Source organism: Colius striatus, chromosome 2 (assembly GCF_028858725.1).
Source record: "Colius striatus isolate bColStr4 chromosome 2, bColStr4.1.hap1, whole genome shotgun sequence".
Taxonomy (NCBI): Eukaryota; Metazoa; Chordata; class Aves; order Coliiformes; family Coliidae; genus Colius; species Colius striatus.
In genome coordinates this window covers 47126126-47146899 of record NC_084760.1, presented here as the reverse complement: position 1 = coordinate 47146899, position 20774 = coordinate 47126126, and the positions used below count along the sequence as shown (strand labels likewise).

Here is a 20774-nt window from a genome sequence, read left to right as displayed (position 1 = left end):
CGATACTGCCTATTGGCTCCGCGCCGCCGCCGAGCTCCCGCCTCCCCCTTTCTTCCGTACTCACAGCATGTCTCGGGCGTTTCTGGTTCATGGAGAGCGAGAGTAGAGCGGGAGAGCGCGGGCAAGGGGCTCCGGGATCGGCAGCGTCCGTCAGGCGAGCAGCGGGCAGCCCGGAGGGTGTGGCAGGCGCGGGGCCCTTCGTGAGTGGCGGCGCGGCGGCGGCAGTGCTGGGCGGTGCTGAGCGCGGGCGGAGGTTCACGGGCGGCTGAGGGTGAGGGGCCGACGAGACGGGGAGGGGAGGTGGGAGAAGCGGGGAGTGGTGAGCGGTGGCGTACGTGAGGGGCGGAACGGAGGGGAGTGTGTGGCACGGAGTGTTGCTTTATTGGCGGGGGAGAGGGGGTGCGTTGTGGCTGTGTGTGGGGTCTGGGGTGAGGGGGGGAGTGGTGAGGAGAGGGTGCGGAGTCCGGCATGTCGGGAATGAGGAGGCGGTGCTGAGTCTGGGGAGGGGCGGGGGGGGTGAGGAGTGAGTGCGGGGTCGGAGGAGTGGGGGGATGAGGAACAGGATCGGGAGGATGAGCGGGTGCGGGATCGGAGGGGGGTGAAGAGGAGCCGCTGCGGGGTCGGGGGAACGAGAAGTGGATGTGGGGGTTGAGGGGGCTGAGGAGCAACTCTGGAATCCGGGGGAGGTGGGTGGAATGAGGAGCGGGCACGGGAGTCAGGGGCAGGGGAATAAGATGTGGGGTCTGGAGGTGGGATGAGGAGCGGGTGTGGGGTCTGGGGGGAGGTGAATGAGGAGGAGGTATAGGAGTGGGGGTGGAGTGGTATCAGGAGTGGATGTAGGGGTTGTGGGGGATGAGGAGCAGAGGTGGGGTGCAGGGGGTAGATGAGCAGGCAGGCATGAGGTCTGGGAGAGGGATGAGAAGCAGGTGTGTAGTGGGGGGAATGTAGCTTGTGTGCAGATATGCAGTATGTGAGTGCGTATTTGAAACGTGTTGTGGTGTGTACAAGGGTCAAGGGTGTTGGGGGGTGAGGGAAGAAGGGAGAGGATTAGAGGCTCTTGTGCAAGTAGGCAGGTGCTAGCAGGACTTTTGGGAGCAGAGGCTCTGGACGGAGCTTTGGCTGGATGGATTTGTGTGTTTAGGGCTGTCTCAGGGTGCCAGGAGAGCAGCTGACTATTGAAAATGTGGGGTTCATGCATGTTGAGGGTGGATCAGGTCATGAGGAGAATGGTTGTGCAGGGTCTGGTTTGAGTACCTGTTTTGTTAGTTGGGCAGGGATAATTTGGGGAAAAGCTTCCATCAGGTGTGGAGAGGGAGCTTGGATTGGAGGAAGTGCACTCTTGTAGAGAGATGACACAGAGAAGAAGTGGAGGGGAAGGAGAAGGAGATCTCTCTTCTAAGCTTTACTGACATGAGGAGGCTGGTTTTGGGTTGTGGGATCCCTGGGGCAGGCTGGGAATGAGGAACACTGTGTGGCATGTCACAGGTGTGAAGCTATACCTGTGACAGGTACAAGTGGAAAGAGGATGATGACAGCTTATGCTGAGTTTTGAGAAGCTGTAGAGAGCTGCAATACCTGGGTGGACTGGACGTGGGATTGCCAGCTTTCCTGTAGGGAAAGCCTGGGGAATTGGGAGAGAGAGTATTCTTAGCTTGAATGCTAAAAGCCCGACAGAGTGACATGGATGTTGCTATGAAGCAATCAAAGAGCTAGAGCTGAGAACCATTTTTTGCCCTGTGAAATAAAAACTGTACATGAGGATTTCATAGAATCCTGGAACAATGGTTTGGAAGGTACTTTCAGAGCTCATCCAGCCCAAGCCCCTACTAAAGTAGGTTCCTCTTGACCAGAAGGCACAGGAATGTGGGTTTAGAAACCTCCTAAGAAGGAGCCTCCATACCCTCCCTGGACAGCCTGGGCCAGGGTTCCCTCACCTCAACACCAAACAAGTTTCTCCTCCTGTGCCAGTGGCACTTGCTGGGTTCCAGCCTGTGCCCATTACCCCTTGTCCTGGCACTGGCCACCACAGGATTGTCTGTAGGCTCTGTTTTGAAATGAGCTTTAGGAAAGTTACAGTGGAAGTGTTTGGGATAATCTTCTGCTTCCTGTGTGGATACACCACAGAAGTTACTGAGGTTCTGCATCAACAGTTAAAATGATGGGTAGTGGCATGAAGTTGTGCCAAGGCGAGTGCGTCAGGAGAGTCACACTGGCTGGGAGATTGCCTGGGCACTGGGACAATTTTCCAGCAGGGGGGTGGCGGAACAGTTCTGGGCAGGGGAATCAAAAACTGCTCTGGCTGTGGTTAGTACAGAGCTGGGTCACTGGGGAGAGGAGTATTTATTTACAGGCCACAGTCATCAACCAGACTCCTCATGTGTTAGGTCCAAAAAGTGCAAGAGGAAGTAATTCTCTGTGCTGCTGCCTTTGCAGTGTCTTCTTTTTCTTTGCTTTTTTGCCTCTGTGTGAAGCAGGCCAATCGCTTACCTTGACAGTCTTCCAGATACACCATGTTGGACTAATATCAGTCTTTCTCCAGCTCTCTAGATACCAAAATGAGTTCCATGCTGACTCACGCCCTCAGAAACCTCCCTGCTTCCTCAGCATGGGCTTCCAGGGCCTGTGAGTATCTTACCTTTATTAAAAGCTTCAATTGGTATGTCAGAAAGTTCTGTTTTAACTGTTGGCTTTGGAATGGATGCTTGTAGCTGGATCTCTGCTCTGTTATAATCTTTAAAAAGGGTTTAAAAGGGTTTTTTTAAGCCATCTTAAAATGTTGCCACTTTTGTCCCGTCCCACATGAGATGTGGGAGGAGTTTTGTGTTGATGAACTGTGTCGTTTCAATGAATAGAGTAAACTGAAGAATACCTTGGTGATGTTCATATACAGCTGTCTCACCATGGCATTTTATAACAGTTGTTACAGAAGCTGGGAGTGGCCTTAACCTCTCAGATTTGACAGACCCTGGTTTTTTGTTTCCTCTTTTCCAGTTGCTCGATCGCTGAGCTGCTCTTCACAGCTACAAGCTGCAGGTAAAGTGAAAACACTGGGACTCTCAGTGGCTCTGTGTTAAAGGAGACTTATTTTTGAAGCTGCCGCCCTTTTGCAGAATCTCATTCTAGATAAACATCAGAAATACAACCTTGGTTCATGACAGTTGCAAACAAATCAACCTACAGCCCCAGTGCAGTTTGCAGCACAGCCCTCTGAGGCTCTGAGTGCCACTCATCACCTGACGGATTGCTGTTTCTAGAATCCAGAGAGTCTGAGCTTGGGGTTTATAAGCTGCTCAGGCATAACCAGATCACTTGCCTGGAGGGGACTGGATTGTCTCTGATGATGAGCAGCTTGGGGAGTTAGCTCTGAAGTCCAGTGAGACCATTAAGAGGCTCAGGTCCTAGTGGAGCTAATGAACAGGTGCATTTACCTCTTTAGCTGTGGCTCTTGGTGAGCAGTTGAGGTGATCTGGCACTGCTGGAGTTTGTTGGGGGCAGGTTGCTCGGATGACTAATGCTTTGAGCTGCCTGGATTTTGGAAATGGGGCCAGACAGCACTTCCCCCTTGTCTCCTCAGCTCTACACAGAGAGCCTTGTATAAGCCAAGAACAATGCTGGAGTTTCAACCTGGTGCTTGCAATTGGCTTGAATACAGTGTTGTCTGGACTTAATCTGCTTTTACATATTAGAGAGAGAAGCATTAGGACATTCATAGAATCACAGAATGATTGCACTAGGGAAAGACCTTCAAGGCCCTCAAGTCCAGCCATTCTCTCAGCATTACCAAGCCCACTACTAAACCATGTCCCTCAGCACCTCAGCTACATGGTTTTGCAGTAGCTCCAGGGACGGGGACTCCGCCACCTCCCTGGACAGCCTGGGACGGGGGCTGACAACCCTCTCAGGGTGAAAGCCCTTCCCAATCTCCGATCTAAACCTCTGACATAACTTGAGGCAGTTTCCTCTTGGCCTGTTGCCTGTAGCTTGAGAGCAGGGACTGACCCTCCCTCAGCCACAACCTCCTGTCAGGGAGTTGCAGAGAGTGATGATGTCTCCCCTCCGGCTCCACTTGTCCAGGCTGAACACCCCCAGGGCCCTCAGCCCCTCCCCAGCACACTTGTGCTCCAGCCCCTTCCCCAGCTCCGCTGCCCGGCTCTGGACATGCTGCGGCCCCTCAGTGTCCCTCTGGCAGTGAGGGGCCCAACACTGAACACAGCACTCGAGCTGCGGCCTCACCAGGGCCCAGCACAGGGGATGGCCACTGCCCTGGGCCTTCTCATTGAATTCTTTGTTAATAGCCCCTCCAGAGGAGCTGTGACAGTGTTGAACAATGGTGTATCATGATTTGCTTTGTCTTGATCGTGAGATGCTCGGGCATCTTATGGAGAAGTAGCAAGTCACCCACAGCAATGATAAGCACTCCTCTTGCTATTGCTTTCCTGTGGGAGCATAAGTTAGTTGACTTCTTGGAATGTGTTCTGATTTACCTTGAATTATCTCACCTCTGCTGTGCATTAAGAGCACATATGTAGGCAATTTCTGTGGAGGATGGGTTGCTGTTTGCAGTCCTTGTTGCTCCTCAAGTGAGAGATCTTACTCGGGCTTTGAATTTCATCTACCTCATTCATATTGTCCAGCATTTTCAAAGGTATTTCATGCTGCAGTATTAGAGAGAGAAGGTGACAGCTCAGGTGTCCTACCTGCCCTGCTTTTGACTCAGGCACCAAAAGAGAACAGTTAGATTTGTAGTAGTTTTAGAGGATCTTACTTTAAGCTTGCTGATTGACTGCACTTCTCTCTTCCTATCAGTCCAGCCCAAGAGTAAGAAGACCTTAGCCAAAAGTGGAGTGAAGAATATTGTTGTGGTGGAGGGTGTCCGTATTCCATTTTTGCAGTCAGGCACCTCGTAAGTATAAAACTGCAGAAAATAACATACTGGCTTGCTTAGTGGTAGAATCTTTCTGTGGAAATGCTGGCTTGCTTGTTCATTTTAACGCAGATATTCTTATGCCTAAAAGTACTGAAGCACAGTAAGTTAGGCTGCTGCAGTTATTCCAGTTTAGCTAATGAAACATGGTGGTTTAAGGAAAGTTGTCCCTGCACCTGAATTCTGAGAGGAAGGAGGCTTTATGCTTCTTGCCTACAGGAAGCTCGTGGTGAATCTCCAGCAGATAAAGCAAAGAATTTTGCAAAATTAGCAGGAGAGCTGCAGAGAACCTGCTGTCGACTCTTCTTACTACTGCCTGTTTCACAGCTGAATTAGGACCACACCTAGCTCTTAGGTGGGATGAGTAGAGAGATTCCTTTGTGCTGTTACTGCTGCTTTTCAGTGGGTTTTAGTACAGCGATGGTGTTTTGACCTGTACACGTAGAATCTTCACGCCCTGGGGTGTGAAATGTTTGATAATAATCACAGTGGATACATTTATGATGTATCACCAGTTCCTCACTGCTGCTCTGTGCTTGCAGTGGTGGGGCAGACATCGTTTCAGTTTCTCACAGCCCTAAGTTTCTGCCTCTCTTCTCTGACTTTCAGGTATGCAGATCTTATGCCACATGACTTGGCAAGAGCAGCACTGCAGTAAGTAAATGAACTCCTAGGAGGGCACAGAATGCTCACTGAGCTGCTGGGCTCTCAATGTGAGCACGGTGGCTTTGGCAGGTTTGAAAACTGAGGCTCTGGCTTTGTGAATGAAACAATCCAGGTGTTTAGTTTCTCATGTTCCACCACCAGCTTAGTAGGTGGCTCAAACAGTAGGGTTTGCAATAGGCTCGTGTTAGAACCTGGTGTTAGATGGCATTGTTGTCCTGCTTTTGACAAATAAGTTAATTTGAATTCCAGCTGCACTTTTTGAAATGTATAGGTAATAGCTGCTGTTGGAATGTGGGGAAAAACAACCTGGGCAACACAGAAAACTCAGTCAAAACAAGAGTAGTGAGCTCATTCTGTCATCTTGCCTGTCCCTGCCATTCTGCAGTGACTTGATGAAAGCTGTAGGTCCTTGGCAGTAGGTTTGTTTTCATAAAATCACAGAATGGTTGAGGTTGGAAAAAACCTTGAAGCTCATTAAATCCAAACATTCCCTCAGCCCTGCCGCGGCCACCACTGACCCATGTGCCTCAGCCACAGCTACAGGGCTTTGCAATAGCTCCAGGGATGGGGATTCCACCACCTCCCTGGACAGCCTGGGACAGACCAGAACAACCCTTTGGAGGAAGAAATTGTTCCCAAACTCCATCTAAACCTCCCCTGGCACCACTGCTGTAGTGGTGTGTTTGTCAAGATGTTCTGACAAATGATGTAAAATGTGTTCTAATGAACTGTGCAAACACACTGTGGGGCTTTATTGAAGTGTTCCCCATTCCTGCACCAAGGGGGGCTGGTTGTTACTCCTTAAGGCCCTCTTCCTTTAATTTTGATGTCAGAATACTCCATATTGGGGAAGATTCAACTGTTTTGGAGGTTGGTGATGAACAGTTGCTTGTATGAAATGATTTATAGTGGTATTATCACCATAAATATTTACAGTGTGTAGTCAATTGCACTTTTCATTAAGTGCACACACACAAGATTTCTTCTGAACTAGGGGCAGGACATGTGGCTCCCTCATTGCCTTTTTTCTCCAGCCAAGCTGGTGGAAAGAGGATGTTTGAGGGCTGGGATAAGGTTATTGCATGCGTGGTACAAATTCTGTTTTGATCTTCTCCTCAGGGGGTTGCTGAACCGGACCAGCGTCCCAAGAGATGTTGTTGATTACATTGTCTATGGCACAGTTATCCAGGAGGTGAAAACGAGTAATGTTGCCAGAGAGGTGGGTGATGGGCAGAATTTCCTCAGTGACTCTGATTTTCTTACAGCTTGTGTGAAGATGACAAACTCTTGCAAAGAAAAGAAAAATCCAGTATTCTGTCTCATTTAAACATGATTTGAGGGTATAAACTAGTTGTGCAGTGTTGTCCTTCCACTAACTGGATGGGGCTGTGCCTCCTGTTGAAATCTGCTGTAGATCAAGTGCATTTTCATGCTGTGAAGCCTCTGCTTGATCCTTCCCTTAAAGAGAAGCTTTTGTTGACGATTGCTGATCACTCAGCTCTTAACTACCAGCTGGACTCAAATGCTGCTTTGTCCAAAGTACTTGAGGGGACCAGAGCATGCTGTGACAGATTGCTTTACTGTGGGGCTTATTTATTTTAGTTGACTGATCAGATGCAGCTTTTGAATGATTTGAAATGGAGTAGCTTAGCTGCCCTGTTTTTAGAGAACAAAATTCTGATTATACATAGAAAGAAGCTGATCTCCTGAAGTAATGTTACAGAGGCAGCAGTAGATATTTTTTTCTGTTAACCTGAAGCCTCTGCTGTTGTTTTGTGCAGCTGGGCAAAAAAATATGATGTAACCTGGGCTGGAAAGGCTTGAGAGGTTACGAGGCTCTCTAATCTCAGAGTCTCTCCAGTCCCATATATGCAAATAGTTGCTTTGGTCACCTGCCAGTCAGCTGAGGCTGCAGTGTAATTCTAACTTGGGAACAACTGTTGAACTTTAAACTAGTTGGCCACGTCTCAAGTAGGGAAGGTCTTGCTGGGAGCAGTTTTCCTGTGATGAGAGGCTGTGTTTTCAGCTGGGCCAAGCGAGATGCCGTGTTCTCAGCTGAAGGGAATGTTTTCTGTCCTGTGTAAAGTCGTAGCACTGTGGGGCTGAGGTGTCCGGATAATTCCTTTGAAAATCAGGTGAAGCAAATATGATGGCAAGTAGGTGGAAAGTCTTTTGAAATAGTGAGATATGGGATAAGTTTGTCCCTGTATTAAGGGGGATGAGGGGGTGTCAGGCAGTGACTACATAATCTGACTGAGAGCCTTGGCAGCTGCTGTCTCCTGTTCCCAGAGTCCAGGAAGGGGATGAACCGCTGCAATAATTCCTGAGTGGAAACTTGATGTACTTGTTTTCAGCTTAGTCTGGAAAGGCCTGTTGCTGGGCAGAAGGTAGCTCTGACCCTGTGGTGCAAAAGCTGTAGGTTTCAACAGCCCTCTTCTTTGTTGCCCACAGGCTGCCTTGGGAGCGGGTTTCTCTGACAAAACTCCAGCCCATACTGTCACCATGGCTTGCATTTCTTCAAACCAGGCTATGACCACAGGTATGTTGGCTGGAAGAACAAGCTGTGAGTTTCAGAAGGAGCTTAGCAACTCCTCTACGTCCCTTGTCTAAGTGCTTGCTGAACATAAGTAAGAATCAAGGAATTCTGGAATGGAAGGAGAAGTTTCTGAACCAATCATGTCTCTGCTGTAGACCTGCCAATAGCTTGATACCCTTTCCATGCTGTGCACACAGGGTCAGTAAGTCAGGAGGTAAACTCTACACCATGATAAGGGCTACTTTAATTTTTTACCTGACCTAAATTGAGCAAAAACTCCACTGTGGCCAGTGGAGTTCCACAGGGATCTGTTCTGGGGCCAGTCTTGTTCAACATTTTCATCAACGACCTGGATGAGGGGACAGAGTGACCCTCAGCAAGTTCCCTGATGACACCAAACTGACAGGACTGGCTGATTCCCAAGAAGGCTGTGCTGCCATTCAGCGGGATCTCGACCGGCTTGAGAGTTGGGCAGAGAGGAACCTCATGAGGTTCAACAAGGATGAGTGCAGAGTCCTGCACCTGGGAAGGAACACCCCCATGCACCACGACAGGCTGGGGGTCAAACTGCTGAAGAGCAGCTCTGCAGAGAGAGATCTGGGAGTGCTGATTGATAATAAGCTAAATATGAGCCAGCAATGTGCCCTCGTGGCCAAGAAGGCCAATGGCATCCTGGGATGCATCAAGAAGAATGTGGCCAGCAGGTCGAGGGAGGTTCTGCTCCCCTTCTGCTCTGCCCTGGTGAGGCCTCATCTGGAGCACTGTGTCCAGTTCTGGGCTCCTCAGCTCAAAAGGGACAGGGAAGTGCTGGAGAGAGTCCAGCACAGGGCCACCAAGATGATCAGGGGACTGGAACATCTTTCATATGAGGAAAGGCTGCGGGGACTGGGGCTGTTTAGTCTGGAGGAGACTGCAGGGAGATCTTATTAACATTTACAAATATCTAAAGGGTGGGTGTCAGGACGTTGGGACGTCCCTTTTTTCTATAGTAGCTAGCAACAGGACAAGGGGTAATGGGATGAAGCTGGAACACAAAAAGTTGCACTTAAATATAAGAAAATACTATTTCACTGTTCAGGTGAGGGAGCCCTGGCACAGGCTGCCCAGAGGGGTTGTGGAGTCTCCTTCCTTGGAGGTCTTCAGGACCCACCTGGACATGTTGCTATACGACCTGATCTAGGTGAACCTGCTTCTGCAGGGGGGTTGGACTAGATGATCTCTAAAGGTCCCTTCCAACCCCTACCATTCTATGATTCTATGAAAAAATATTCAAGACCCAGTTGCTATCTCAAATTCCTAGGGCTATTCTTCTTCCAACTGCTGTGTGTGACAAAGAGAAGTGGAAACAAAATTCCAAAGCCAGTGTGATTCACAAGATGCTTTAGGCTGCTGAGTGTCTGTGGAACACGGGTAGTGTAGCTCTGTGTCCCTGCAGGCGTGGGGCTGATTGCTGCTGGGCAGTGCGACGTCGTTGTGGCGGGGGGCGTGGAGTTGATGTCAGACGTTCCTATCCGACACAGTAGGAAGATGAGGAAGACTATGCTGACCCTCAACAGAGCCAAGACCTTGGGCCAGAAGCTCTCCCTGATTTCCAAAATTCGCCCCGACTACTTTGCTCCTGAGGTAATTTTTTTCCCCAGGCATTTAGATTTTTCACTAAACTCTTTCATAAGGGGATGCAAAACCAGGTGGCTTTATTTTAAGCCTCAGATGAGAAGATTTTAAAAGGGTGAGATGACTGCCTGAGACTCACCTTCATTGCATCTCTATCCTGTGCTTTAGGTTAAAACTGCAGTTGATGAATTCATTTCTTAGCATTTACGACTCACTGCTTTTTTGTCGTCTTCTCTGTAGTGTCCAGTGATGGGACAAGGGCTAATGGGCATAAGCTGGAACACAAAAAGTTTCTCTTAAATGCAAGGAGAAACTTGTTTGTTGTTGAGGTGAGAGAGCTCTGACCCAGGCTGCCCAGGGAGGGTTTGGAGGCTCCTTCTTGGGAGGTTTCCAAACCTGCCTGGACACGTTCCTGTGCCCCCTGGTGGAGGGGAACCAGCTTGAGCAGGGGATTGGGCTGGATGAGCTCTGCAGGGCCCTGCCCACCCCATCTATTCTGTGATTCTTACCTCTTTGTCCTCAGTAAACCTAACTTCTTTCAAAACCTTCCTCTCCTTCTGCTACTCCTAGCCAAACTCTTACTGGACACTACAAAAGCAGAAGCTTTTTCCCATAAATATAAAACTTATGCCTAGAAGGTCAGAAGAATTTTTGTTTCCTAGCTAGTAGAAGTAACATGCTTATTATCAGAGAGGAATATCCTCACTGTGTTAATTATGCTAATTACCACCATGAGAAAACAACATGTGCCTGTGCCACTGCTGTCTGCCTTCAGCGTGAGTGCAGCCAACCACCAAGTATGTAGGGCAGATCTGAGAGCCAAAGTCCAAGTAAGATAAGAATACTGCAGACATAAATGCATGCAAGGATTTTCTGGTGCTGCTGGGAGAGTAAAAGCAAAACTGAACTCTCCAGCTGTCTCTGTTTTTGTTGGAGAAGGTATGAAACAAGGAATTTGGAGGTCCCTGGATGTGTTGATTCAGCTTAGCCCCAAAAGTCTGGTCCCCTTTCCTAGGGCTGTCCTTGTTAAACACACAAGGCAACTGCTATGGACCAGTGCAATACAGTTCTTGAGATACTGTAGTAATTAGCAGTCCAGACCTCACTTTTTATCTGTTTTCTTCTAAAATCTCTGAAAACTATGCTTCCTCTAATACATGTGACCAAGTCACTGCTGTTATGTGTACTATGTGTTCATTGCATAGCTCTGATATGAAGAGGAAGCTGAGGGGAGACATGATCACTCTCAACTCCCTGACAGGAGACTGTAGTGAGGTGGGGATCAGTCTCTGCTGCCCAGTAATGAAAGACAGGACAAGAGGAAACAGCCTCAAGTTGCCCCAGGGGAGGTTTAGATTGGAGCTGAGGAAGACCTTTTTCCCTGAGAGGGTTGTCAGCCCCTGTCCCAGGCAGCCCAGGGAGCTGGTGGAGTCCCCATCCCTGGAGCTATTGCAAAGCCGTGTAGCTGAGGTGCTGAGGGACATGGGTCAGTGGTGGGCTTGGCAGGGTGAGAGGAGGGGGTGGACTCCAGGAGCTTAAAGGTTTTTTCCAACCGAAAGAATTCCATGATATTAACTGTTTCATCAGTGATGGGCACTTCTGGCAGACTGTGCAGAGCTTCAGCAAGCCCTGAACTTCATGGAGCTGCCCAGGGATGACTTTATTTGTGCTGACTTTATTTTCCTGCCTTGCAGCTCCCAGCTGTCGCAGAGTTCTCCACCAGTGAGACCATGGGGCACTCTGCCGATCGCTTGGCTGCTGCCTTCTCCATTTCCCGTTTGGAGCAAGATGAGTATGCCCTCCGTTCCCACACGCTGGCAAAGAAAGCCCAGGATGGAGGCTTGCTGCAGGATGTGGTACCCTTCAAAGTGCCAGGTAAAGGGCAACATGTGCCATTGCTGGCATGCAATAAAGAAATATGTGATTTTAAAAAGGAGGGGAAGTGCTGCAGTCAGATGCATAATGTTCTGTGTGTTTGGTACAGAGTTACAGAATGGTTGAGATTGGAAAAGTTCAGTCTCTTCTCCAGTAATGAATGACAGAACAAGAGGAAACACCCTCAGGGGAGGTTTAGATTGGAGCTGAGGAAGGACTTTTTCCCTGAGAGGGTTGTCAGCCCCTGTCCCAGGCTGCCCAGGGAGCTGGTGGAATCCCCATCCCTGGAGCTATTGCAAAGCTGTGTAGCTGAGGTGCTGAGGGACGTGGGTTAGTGGTGGGCGTGGCAGTGATGGGGAAAACTGTTGCACTGGGGAATCTTAGAATCATAATGGTTGGAAAAGACCTTTCAGATCCTTGAGCCCAACCCCTCCTCCCACACTGCCAAGCCCACCACTGACTCATGTCCCTCAGCACCTCAGCTACACGGCTTTGCAATAGCTCCAGGGATGGGGACTCCACCAGCTCCCTGGGCAGCCTGGCACAGGGCTGGACAACACTTTAGGGAAGGTTCCTCATCTCCAATCCAAACCTCTCTTGTTTCAACTGGAGGCCGTTTCTTCTTATCCTGCCATTCATTACTGGGGATAAGAGACTGACCCCCGCCTCACAACCTCTTGTCAGGGAATTGCAGAGAGTGATCATGTCTTCCCTCAACATCCTCTCCTAATGTAACAGAGCAAGGAAAATCAAAACAGTTGGACCAAGAATCCCCTTCCTCTTTTAGTCGGACAAGAGAACCCATCTTTTTCCCTCAAGCTATTAAAGGCAAACAGAAAGCCTAATTAAATCCTGGCTTGGTAAATTTGGTGCTGGATAGGAAGAGATGAAATGTGTTCTGTTTGGTGGGCTCTACCAAGGCCTTACTGTCAGATACAAAAAGATTTGGGGAGAAACTTTAAGCTTTCCTTTCTGTGGCCTCCATCCCCCTTGGGCAGACATTGGTGGGCAGCCTGGGGCAATCATTGGGGGCAATTTTACTCCACAGTTACTTTCATACTGAGACCTTTATTAGATCCACAGGTCTTTATTGATACAGAGATCCTTTTTGTTAACTGGTTCATTTAAGCATTTAGCTTGTTAGAAAAATAATTCTAATCAACTGTTGATTTAATTTACAGAAAGATGGATGCACTTCCTTCCTCTCAGTGCTCTTCCTCTAAACTTGGCACGTGACTGTGTGCCGATTATAGGCCCAGTTCTCCCATTCAGGCTTTGTAATCGGAATTTAAAACCTTTGATCACCTGGGTTTTCCATGTGGTAGTGTTTTCTTGCAGTAAGTAGGTCGAAGCTCTTCATTTTTTCAGGTTTCATGGAGGAAGTAATGTTGCTTCAGTATTTAAGTGATGTTTTTCAGACATGTTAAATATCCTGACACCACAAATGGATTTTCCCTTTTTCCCTCCTCCCACTTGTCATAAGAAGCACAGTTTTCAGATTCCATCCCCCCCATCTCCTGATGTGCAAATTGATGGATGTTGCTGACTTGCCTTACTTTCAAGATGCTTTTTTTTTCATCAACAGGTAAAGACACAGTTACCAAAGACAACGGGATCCGTCCTTCCTCCATGGAGCAGATGGGGAAGCTGAAGCCGGCCTTTGTCAGGCCATATGGAACTGTCACAGCAGCCAATTCCTCCTTCCTGGTAATGCCTGTTCCCAAACTCTCCCCTTCACCCCCTGCCTCATAGAGGCAGGTAGAATCACACTGGTATAATCCGTGGGAATGAGTTGTCTCCTTTGTGATATCACGTGCTCTCAGACTTTTCAGGGGCAACTTTAAAGTGTGTTGTAACTTGGTGAATTTAAGTACTGGATTGTTTCATTTTAAAATCAGTAACTAATCCTCTGAAGTTCTGGGCTCTCCTAACTGTTTGGTTTCTTCTGTAGCTGCCTCATGAGGGTTGATCATTCAAAGGCACATGTAGAAATTCTGTCCCGGAATGAGATTAGTTTAGATTAAAACTTAGCACTTTAAGGCTTGTCTTGTAATCCACAGAGAGAGAGGAGAGATTTCTCTAGAACAGCCCCAGCAGTCTGGGCAGCAGGACCAGGGAGGGGATTCTGCCCCTGTGCTCCGCTCTGGGGAGACCTCCCCACAGTGCTGCCTCCAGCTCTAGGCACCAACAGCACAATGACACCAAGCTGATGGGGCAAGTCCAGAGGAGGCCACAGAGATGATGTGAGGGCTGGAGCCCCTCTGCTGTGGAGACAGACTGAGAGAGTTGGGGGTGTTCAGCCTGGAGCAGAGAAGGCTCCGGGGAGACCTTCCAACAGCCTCCAGTCCCTAAAGGGCTGACAAGAAAGGCTGAGAGGGACTTTATGCAAGGGCCTGGAGGGACAGGACAAGGGGGAGTGGCTCCAAAGTGACAGAGGGGAGACTGAAATGAGCTCTTGGGAAGAAGTTTTGTCAATCTGTGAGGGTGGTGAGGCCCTGGCACGTGCTGCCCAGAGAATTTGTGGCTGTCCCATCCCTGTCAGTGTTCAAGGGCAGGTTGGATGGGGCTTGGAGCAGCCTGGTCTGGTGGAAGGTGTCTCTGCACATGGCAGGAGGTTGGAGTGAGATGAGCTTTAAAGTCCCCTCCAAACCAAAGCATCCCATGGTACAATGAGCTGTCTTCTGCATATGCTCCTTTCTCTCTTTGCTAATTTTAAAGGGAGCTTTGTCAGATACTGCAGTCAGAGGTTGATGTGTGAATTGGGTGAGGTATGTCTGAGCCTCAGCAGAAGGTGATTGCTATTAACAGTCTCCTGCAGAGGTCTCAAAGTGTCTGTCTTGTTCTTGCACACAGCCCTAACAAGTTCTTGGGTGTTTCGGTTTGTGATGAGCAATTCAAAGGGAGAAAGTGACTATTGCTGGGGCTCTTTCAGCATCAATACTCTTCACTCCTTTGTGTTCTTGGGGACTTAGGAAAGCCTGATGCCTTTTCCCTGATGTTTGGAGCAGCTGAAATGCTGTCAGTGTGCTCTATGGCACAAGTCTGTAGGACAGCTTAGACAGTTACCCCAGAAATGAGTGGTTGTGTGCCAAAGCCACGATGTTCATTTTGACAACTTCGTGAGCTTGTGGCTTGTGTCACCTCAGAATTACACTCTGGTTTTGGAATGGAGCCTCATCACAAACAGTGACATCACTTTTCTCTGCCTCTTTCAGACAGATGGAGCGTCGGCAGTTCTACTTATGTCTGAGGAGAAGGCTCTGGCAATGGGATACAAACCAAAGGCCTACCTCAGGTAAAAAGGGGCTGATCTGTGTGGCCTCTGAACTCAGTTCTCACTTCCCTTGTGGGCAAGAAGGCCAATGGCATCCTGGGGGGCATGAAGGGAGTGTGGACAGCAGGTTGAGGGAGGTTCTTCTCCCTCTCTCCTCTGTCCTGCTGAGGCCTCATCTGGAGTCCTCTGTCTAGTTCTGGGATCCCCAGCTCAAGAGAGACAGGGACCAGGGCTACCAAGATGCTGAGGGGACTGGAACATCTGTGTGAGGAGGAAAGGCTGCAGGACCTGGGGCTGTTCAGCCTGGAGAAGAGAAGGCTGAGGGGGGACCTCACCAATGCTGAAAAATGCCTAAAGGGTGTGTGTGGAGGGGATGGGGCCAGTGTTTGTTGTGTGGTGGCCAGTGCCAGGACAAGGGGTAATGGGCACAAGCTGGAACCCAGCAAGTGCCAGTGGCACAGGAGGAGAAAGTTGTTTGGTGTTGAGGTGAGGGAGCCCTGGCCTGGACATGTTCCTGTGCCCCCTGGAGGGGAACGGGATGGAGGGGAACCTGCTTTAGCAGGGGCTTGGGCTGGATGAGCTCTGCCAACCCCCACCATTCTGGGATTCTGTGATTCCTTCTGTTTCAGTTACTAATGGTTTCTTCTGTGCAGGGACTTTGTGTACGTGTCCCAGGATCCAAAGGACCAGCTGCTACTTGGGTAGGTGACAATAACCAAAAGCATTCCCTAACAGCCTGGGGTTTGTGATGGATCTCGTGAGACACAGCATCTCTTCAGACTGTCTCACAAAGGAGTGTGAGGGGTGACTCAGGAGGGGAAGGAAGCTGTGCCAGATGTACTCCCCCTGATTTGCTGGGGGCATCTGGGCGTGTTGGGACTACCAGTAGTGTCCTGGGGCTGTGTTTCAGCTGGATTGGCATGGGCAGGGAGACTGTACCACACAGCCTGGGGAGAAGAAATGTGGCGTGATGTGCTGGGGGAAAAGGAGATGATGTGAAGAAACATACTGATGTTAAACTTGGGCTTTTAAACTTTTCTTTAGTCCAACATATGCTACTCCCAAAGTGCTGGAGAAGGCTGGGCTGACCCTGGATGACATTGACGTGTTTGAGTTCCACGAAGCTTTTGCTGTAAGTGCTCTGAACACTGAGGGGCCAGAGAGTGTCCAGAGCCAGGCAGCAGAGCTGGGGAAGGATCTGGAGCACAAGTCTGCTGGGGAGGGTCTGGGGGCGCTTGGGTTGTTCAGCCCGGAGAAGAGGAAGCTGGGGGGAGACTTTCTTGCTTTTGGCAGCTCCCTAAGAGGAGGTTGTGGGCAAGGTGGGAGAGTGGGTCTGACTCTGCTGCCAAGTCACATGTGACAGGACAAGAGGAAATGGCCTCAAATAGCCCCAGATTAGATTAGAGCTGAGGAAGAACTTTTTCCCTGAGAGGGTTGTCAGCCCCTGTCCCAGGCTGCCCAGGGAGCTGGTGGAGTCCCCATCCCTGGAGCTATTGCAAAGCCGTGTAGCTGAGGTGCTGAGGGACGTGGGTCAGTGGTGGGCTTGGCAGGGTGAGAGGAGGGGTTGGACTCGAGGATCTTCAAGTTCTTTTCCAACCAAAATGATTTTATGGTTCTATAATTCTAAGTCACCAAAGGAATGCAGATTGTTCTAAAATAATACTTTCCCAAGTCTTACTTTCCCAAGACACTTGTATGGAAGAAGCCTCCTGTGCCCACCTCCTGCTTGGAGGTGTTACATCATTGTTTCCTGCTGACAGTTATGACACTTTCCAGCTGAGGGGGAGCCAACGTCTATGCTCAGGGCTCATCCTGCTAAAGGCCTTTTCTAGATGCTGTGTTGTTCTTTTGGCTGTGGCCAACCTCTGTCTCTTCTTTGCTAACAAAAGTTTGCCTCCCAGTCTACAGTTAGCCCTGTTAACACTCCTCTCTTTTTCAGGGGCAGATACTGGCCAACCTGAAGGCTATGGACTCGGACTGGTTTGCACAGAACTACATGGGCAGAAAGTCCAAGGTAAGACATGGGCAGGACACTTCCATTGTTAACTTTGGAACTGATGGAATTCCTTGTTGCAGTGGGGCTGCACATCAGGGCTTTCCTTACAGTCTGTGAGGAGAGGAAACATTTCTTGAGCTCTGGGTTAGCAAACTGCTCTGCCCTGGTGAGGCTTCATCTGGAGGCTTCACCAAACAGCACGGGGCATACCTGGCTGGCTGTAGGTACAGCAGTAAAGCCTTTTGCTTAGTTCTGCCCTGTCATGGGGCACATATGGCCAATAAACCCTTTTCTTACAGCCAGGCTTGGGGCTGATGGGGGTCACCATGCAGTCATGCTCCAGAGGCAACTGACTGTGTCACTCTGCGTGTCTCTGCAGGTTGGAGCCCCTCCTCTGGAGAAGTTTAACAGTTGGGGTGGTTCCCTCTCACTGGGACATCCTTTTGCTGCCACTGGCTGCCGTCTGGTGATCACTGCAGCCCACAGGCTGAAGAAGGAGGGAGGGCAGTACGCCCTGGTTGCAGCCTGTGCGGCAGGAGGGCAGGTAAGGGCGTGGGATGGGTCCTCACCTCTCTCCTCTCACTGGCATGGGGAATACTTTCTAATTATAGCAGCTTTGGGGGTATCTCTGAAGGGTTCATGAGGTCCCTTCAGTGTGCTCTCTCTGCTTCAGAGACTCGCCAGCCCATCACGTCATCCCTGGGCAAAGGTGGCTGCAGCCTGTTGCTGCCCGTGTGGTAATAAAGGGAGGAGAGATTTCTGTCGCATTCTAAAGGTTTTATTTTGTGACTCAGAGACTTCAAACTGTGGTTTCTGAGCACAGAATGGCTGAGGTTGGAAAAGCCCTCGAAGATCACTAAGTCACCCAGTACTGCCACAGCCATCACTAAGCCCTGTCCATCAGCCACAGCTACACGGCTTTGGAATCCCTCCAGGGATGAGGACTCCACCACCTCCTTGGGCAGCCTGGGCCGGGGCTGGACAACCCTTTGGGGAAGGGTTGTCCCACACTCCAATCTAAACCTCCCTTAGGGCAACATGAGGCCATTTTCCTCTTGTCCTGCTGCTTGTGGCTGAGGAGCAGAGACTGATTTTTATCCCCCTCCCTGCACACAATGTCCTGTCAGGTAGTTGCAGAGAGTGATCATGTCTTCCCTGAGGCTCCTCTTCTCCAGACTGAACACTCCCAGGGCCCTCAGCCCCTCCCCAGCACACTTGTGCTCCAGCCCCTTCCCCAGCTCCGCTGCCCGGCTTCGGACACGCTGCGGCCCCTCAGTGTCCCTCTGGCAGTGAGGGGCCCAACACTGAACACAGCACTCAAGGGCATTCTTCTGATCTTTGGAAGAAAGATCTTTCCAAGGAAAATTGGGATGAGACTCTTCCCTCAGCTGTGGAGGCTGAGAGAGGAGCTGTGGCTGAGGCTGCAGTGAGTGGTACTTCGCATCCTGGCCGTCTGTGACCTGTGGGTTCTGGTTCCCATGTACCCCCAGTTCCTAATGTGGCCCTCAGGAGAGCAGGGTGCATTGCTGAGAGTGGGCTCTGGTGCCTTGACTATCCCAGAGCCCTTTTGGTGACTGTTCTCTCTCTGTCCTTTCAGGGCCACGCGATGATTGTGGAGCTGTACCCTCAATAGCGTGGGTAGGGCCGGCTGAGCAGCTGTTCCTGCAGCCTGTCCTGGCAATGCCATTTCAATGCACTAGTGAAAACATACAATCCTTCTCAGAAAGGGTTTTTTGGTGGCCTTTGTAAATACCTTTTAGTTCCTCAGCTGGTAATTTTCAACTAACACACACACTCTAAGAAATCTTCTACTTCCAGGGGAGTAGAAGTGGATGTGGCTCTCAGTCCTTGTAACCTCTCTGATTCCTGCACTAACTGTTCAATAAGCCTTCTCCCTATAGAGAAGAATAATCCCAAAGCTGTGCACACAGAATTATATTTGGAGAGAAGGAAAATGTAAAGTACCAGAGGTGGGTGAGCTGAGGTGAGAGTCAACGTGCCCTTAAGAGACAGCACCAAAGCTTTCAGGAGGTGGTTGAAACTGTGGCTGACCCAGTTGGCGAGGAGGGAGTTTGCTGCACCACGTTGAAACAGCATTGGAATTAGCAAATTGCTTCTGACAAATGTGTGTCACTGATGTTGGCCACAATAAATCAGGAAAAAAGATGAATCATCTCTGTTTTTTTTCTTTGCTTCCGCTCACTTGAAATATGTTGGAGGTGATGGTTGTGAGGGTGTATGTGCTGAGGTGGCACCAGGTCGCTGCCCTCTGAAATGAGAGAATCATAGAATTGTTTAGATGAAAAACACCTTTAAGATTATGGAATCCAGCCTCTCCTCCCTCCCCTCACCCTGCCAAGCTCACCACTGACCCATGTGCCTCAGCACCTCAGCTACATGGCTTTGCAATAGCTCCAGGGATGGGGACTCCACCACCTCCCTGGGCAGCCTGGGACAGGGGCTGACAACCCTCTCAGGGAAAAAGTTCTTCCTCAGCTCCAGTCTAAACCTCCCCTGGAGCAACTTGAGGCTGTTTCCTCTTGTCCTGTTACTTGTTACCTGAGAGCAGAGATGGACCCTGTCCCTGTTGGAGTGAGGGGCCCGACACTGAACAGTTCTGGGTGGTTTTCTTCTCTCTAGTTTTGTTACTCAGGGTTGGCTGTTGCAACTTGCAAAGAAGTCCTTCGTATGAGAGAGAGAGCTCCCAAGCAGCTGTGGTACACCCAAATCAGGGACTGGGGGTGGTGGTTACTCATTGCCAGCTGGAAATGTTGTGCAAGGCTGTTTCCTCACAGATGGGAATGCAGGGAGGTGGCTGTGGGTGCCAGTGGGAACTGTCTGTGTGAGGGCAGAGGGATGTCTGTTTTTCTAGGTGTTTTTAAAGTTAATGCAACACTGTGCAACAGAAATGAGCTGCTTATTCTGTTTGAGGCTGAGCCCATCCGTCGTTGCTACATGAGCACAGACTGGGGCCAGCTATGGGGGAGGGAGCACCCTGGGGTGCTATTGGGGGTCGGGGTGGGGAGGGCTGCAGCTGGAGAGAGATGCAGTACCTACACTGTTCACTGCTGTTGGGAAGGGGTTGTTTGTGCTCTAGGTGGGAAGAAGTGTGAGATCCTCCCATGGCTCAGGTGGAAGGGTGTAATAGGGCCACTGCCATAGGAAGTTCTCTTCCCCCTCTGCTCTGCCCTGCTGAGGCCTCATCTGGATTCTTGTGTCCAGTTCTAGACTCCCCAACTCCAGAGAGACAGGGAACTGCTGGAGAGAGGCCAGTGCAGGGCTACCAAGATGCTGAGGGGACTGGAACATCTGAGTCAGGAGGAAAGGCTGCGGGACCTGGGGCTGCTCAGCCTGGAGAAGAGAAGGCTGAGGGGGGAACTCATCAGTGCTGAGAAATCCCTAAAGGGTGGAGGTGGAGAGGATGGGGCCAGTGTTTGTTGTGTTGTGGCCAGTGCCAGGACAAGGGATAATGAGCACAAGCTGGAACCCAGCAAGTGCCAGTGGCACAGGAGGAGAAACTTGTTTGGTGTTGAGGTGAGGGAGCCCTGGCCCAGGCTGCCCAGGGGGGGTGTGGAGGCTCCTTCTCGGGAGGTTTCCAAACCTGCCTGGACACATTCCAGTGCCCCCTGATGGAGGGGAACCTGCTTGAGCAGGGGCTTGTGCTGGATGAGCTCTGCAGGACCCTGACAAACCCCACCTTTTGGGGGTTCTTTGTCTTGTGACATCCCATGCAGCCCATGGTTATGTTCTTCTGCTCGGCCCATTCCGTGGTAGATCATTTTCACAGTTATTTGGGGATTTACCCCCCTCCAGCGTCTCTGCAGGGGCAGAGCAGTGCCGGCGTGTGGCTGTGCGTGTCTCCCCACGCTCGCTCAGCAGGGCAGGGCCG

The 20774-nt window shown here is 50.2% G+C and overlaps 1 protein-coding gene across 2 annotated transcripts; it reads left to right on the top strand.

Annotated features, from left to right (window-relative positions):
• Window positions 1-209: 209 nt before the first annotated feature.
• On the top strand, window positions 210-19055 carry HADHB (hydroxyacyl-CoA dehydrogenase trifunctional multienzyme complex subunit beta). Of its 2 annotated transcripts, none has more exons than XM_061990762.1 (16): window positions 210-271; window positions 2540-2622; window positions 2992-3033; window positions 4807-4903; window positions 5534-5578; window positions 6710-6809; window positions 8042-8129; window positions 9562-9749; window positions 11435-11615; window positions 13201-13322; window positions 14831-14910; window positions 15543-15590; window positions 15934-16021; window positions 16829-16903; window positions 17265-17429; window positions 18483-19055. In XM_061990762.1, exons 2-16 carry the CDS (start codon window positions 2556-2558, stop codon window positions 18516-18518), a joined length of 1422 nt encoding a protein of 473 aa, XP_061846746.1. In that variant the 5' UTR covers window positions 210-271; window positions 2540-2555; the 3' UTR covers window positions 18519-19055. The 2 variants fall into 2 exon arrangements, with proteins under 2 accessions (XP_061846746.1, XP_061846747.1); XM_061990763.1 differs by lacking the exon at window positions 210-271 and adding an exon at window positions 279-300.
• The last annotated feature ends 1719 nt before the right edge of the window (window positions 19056-20774 follow it).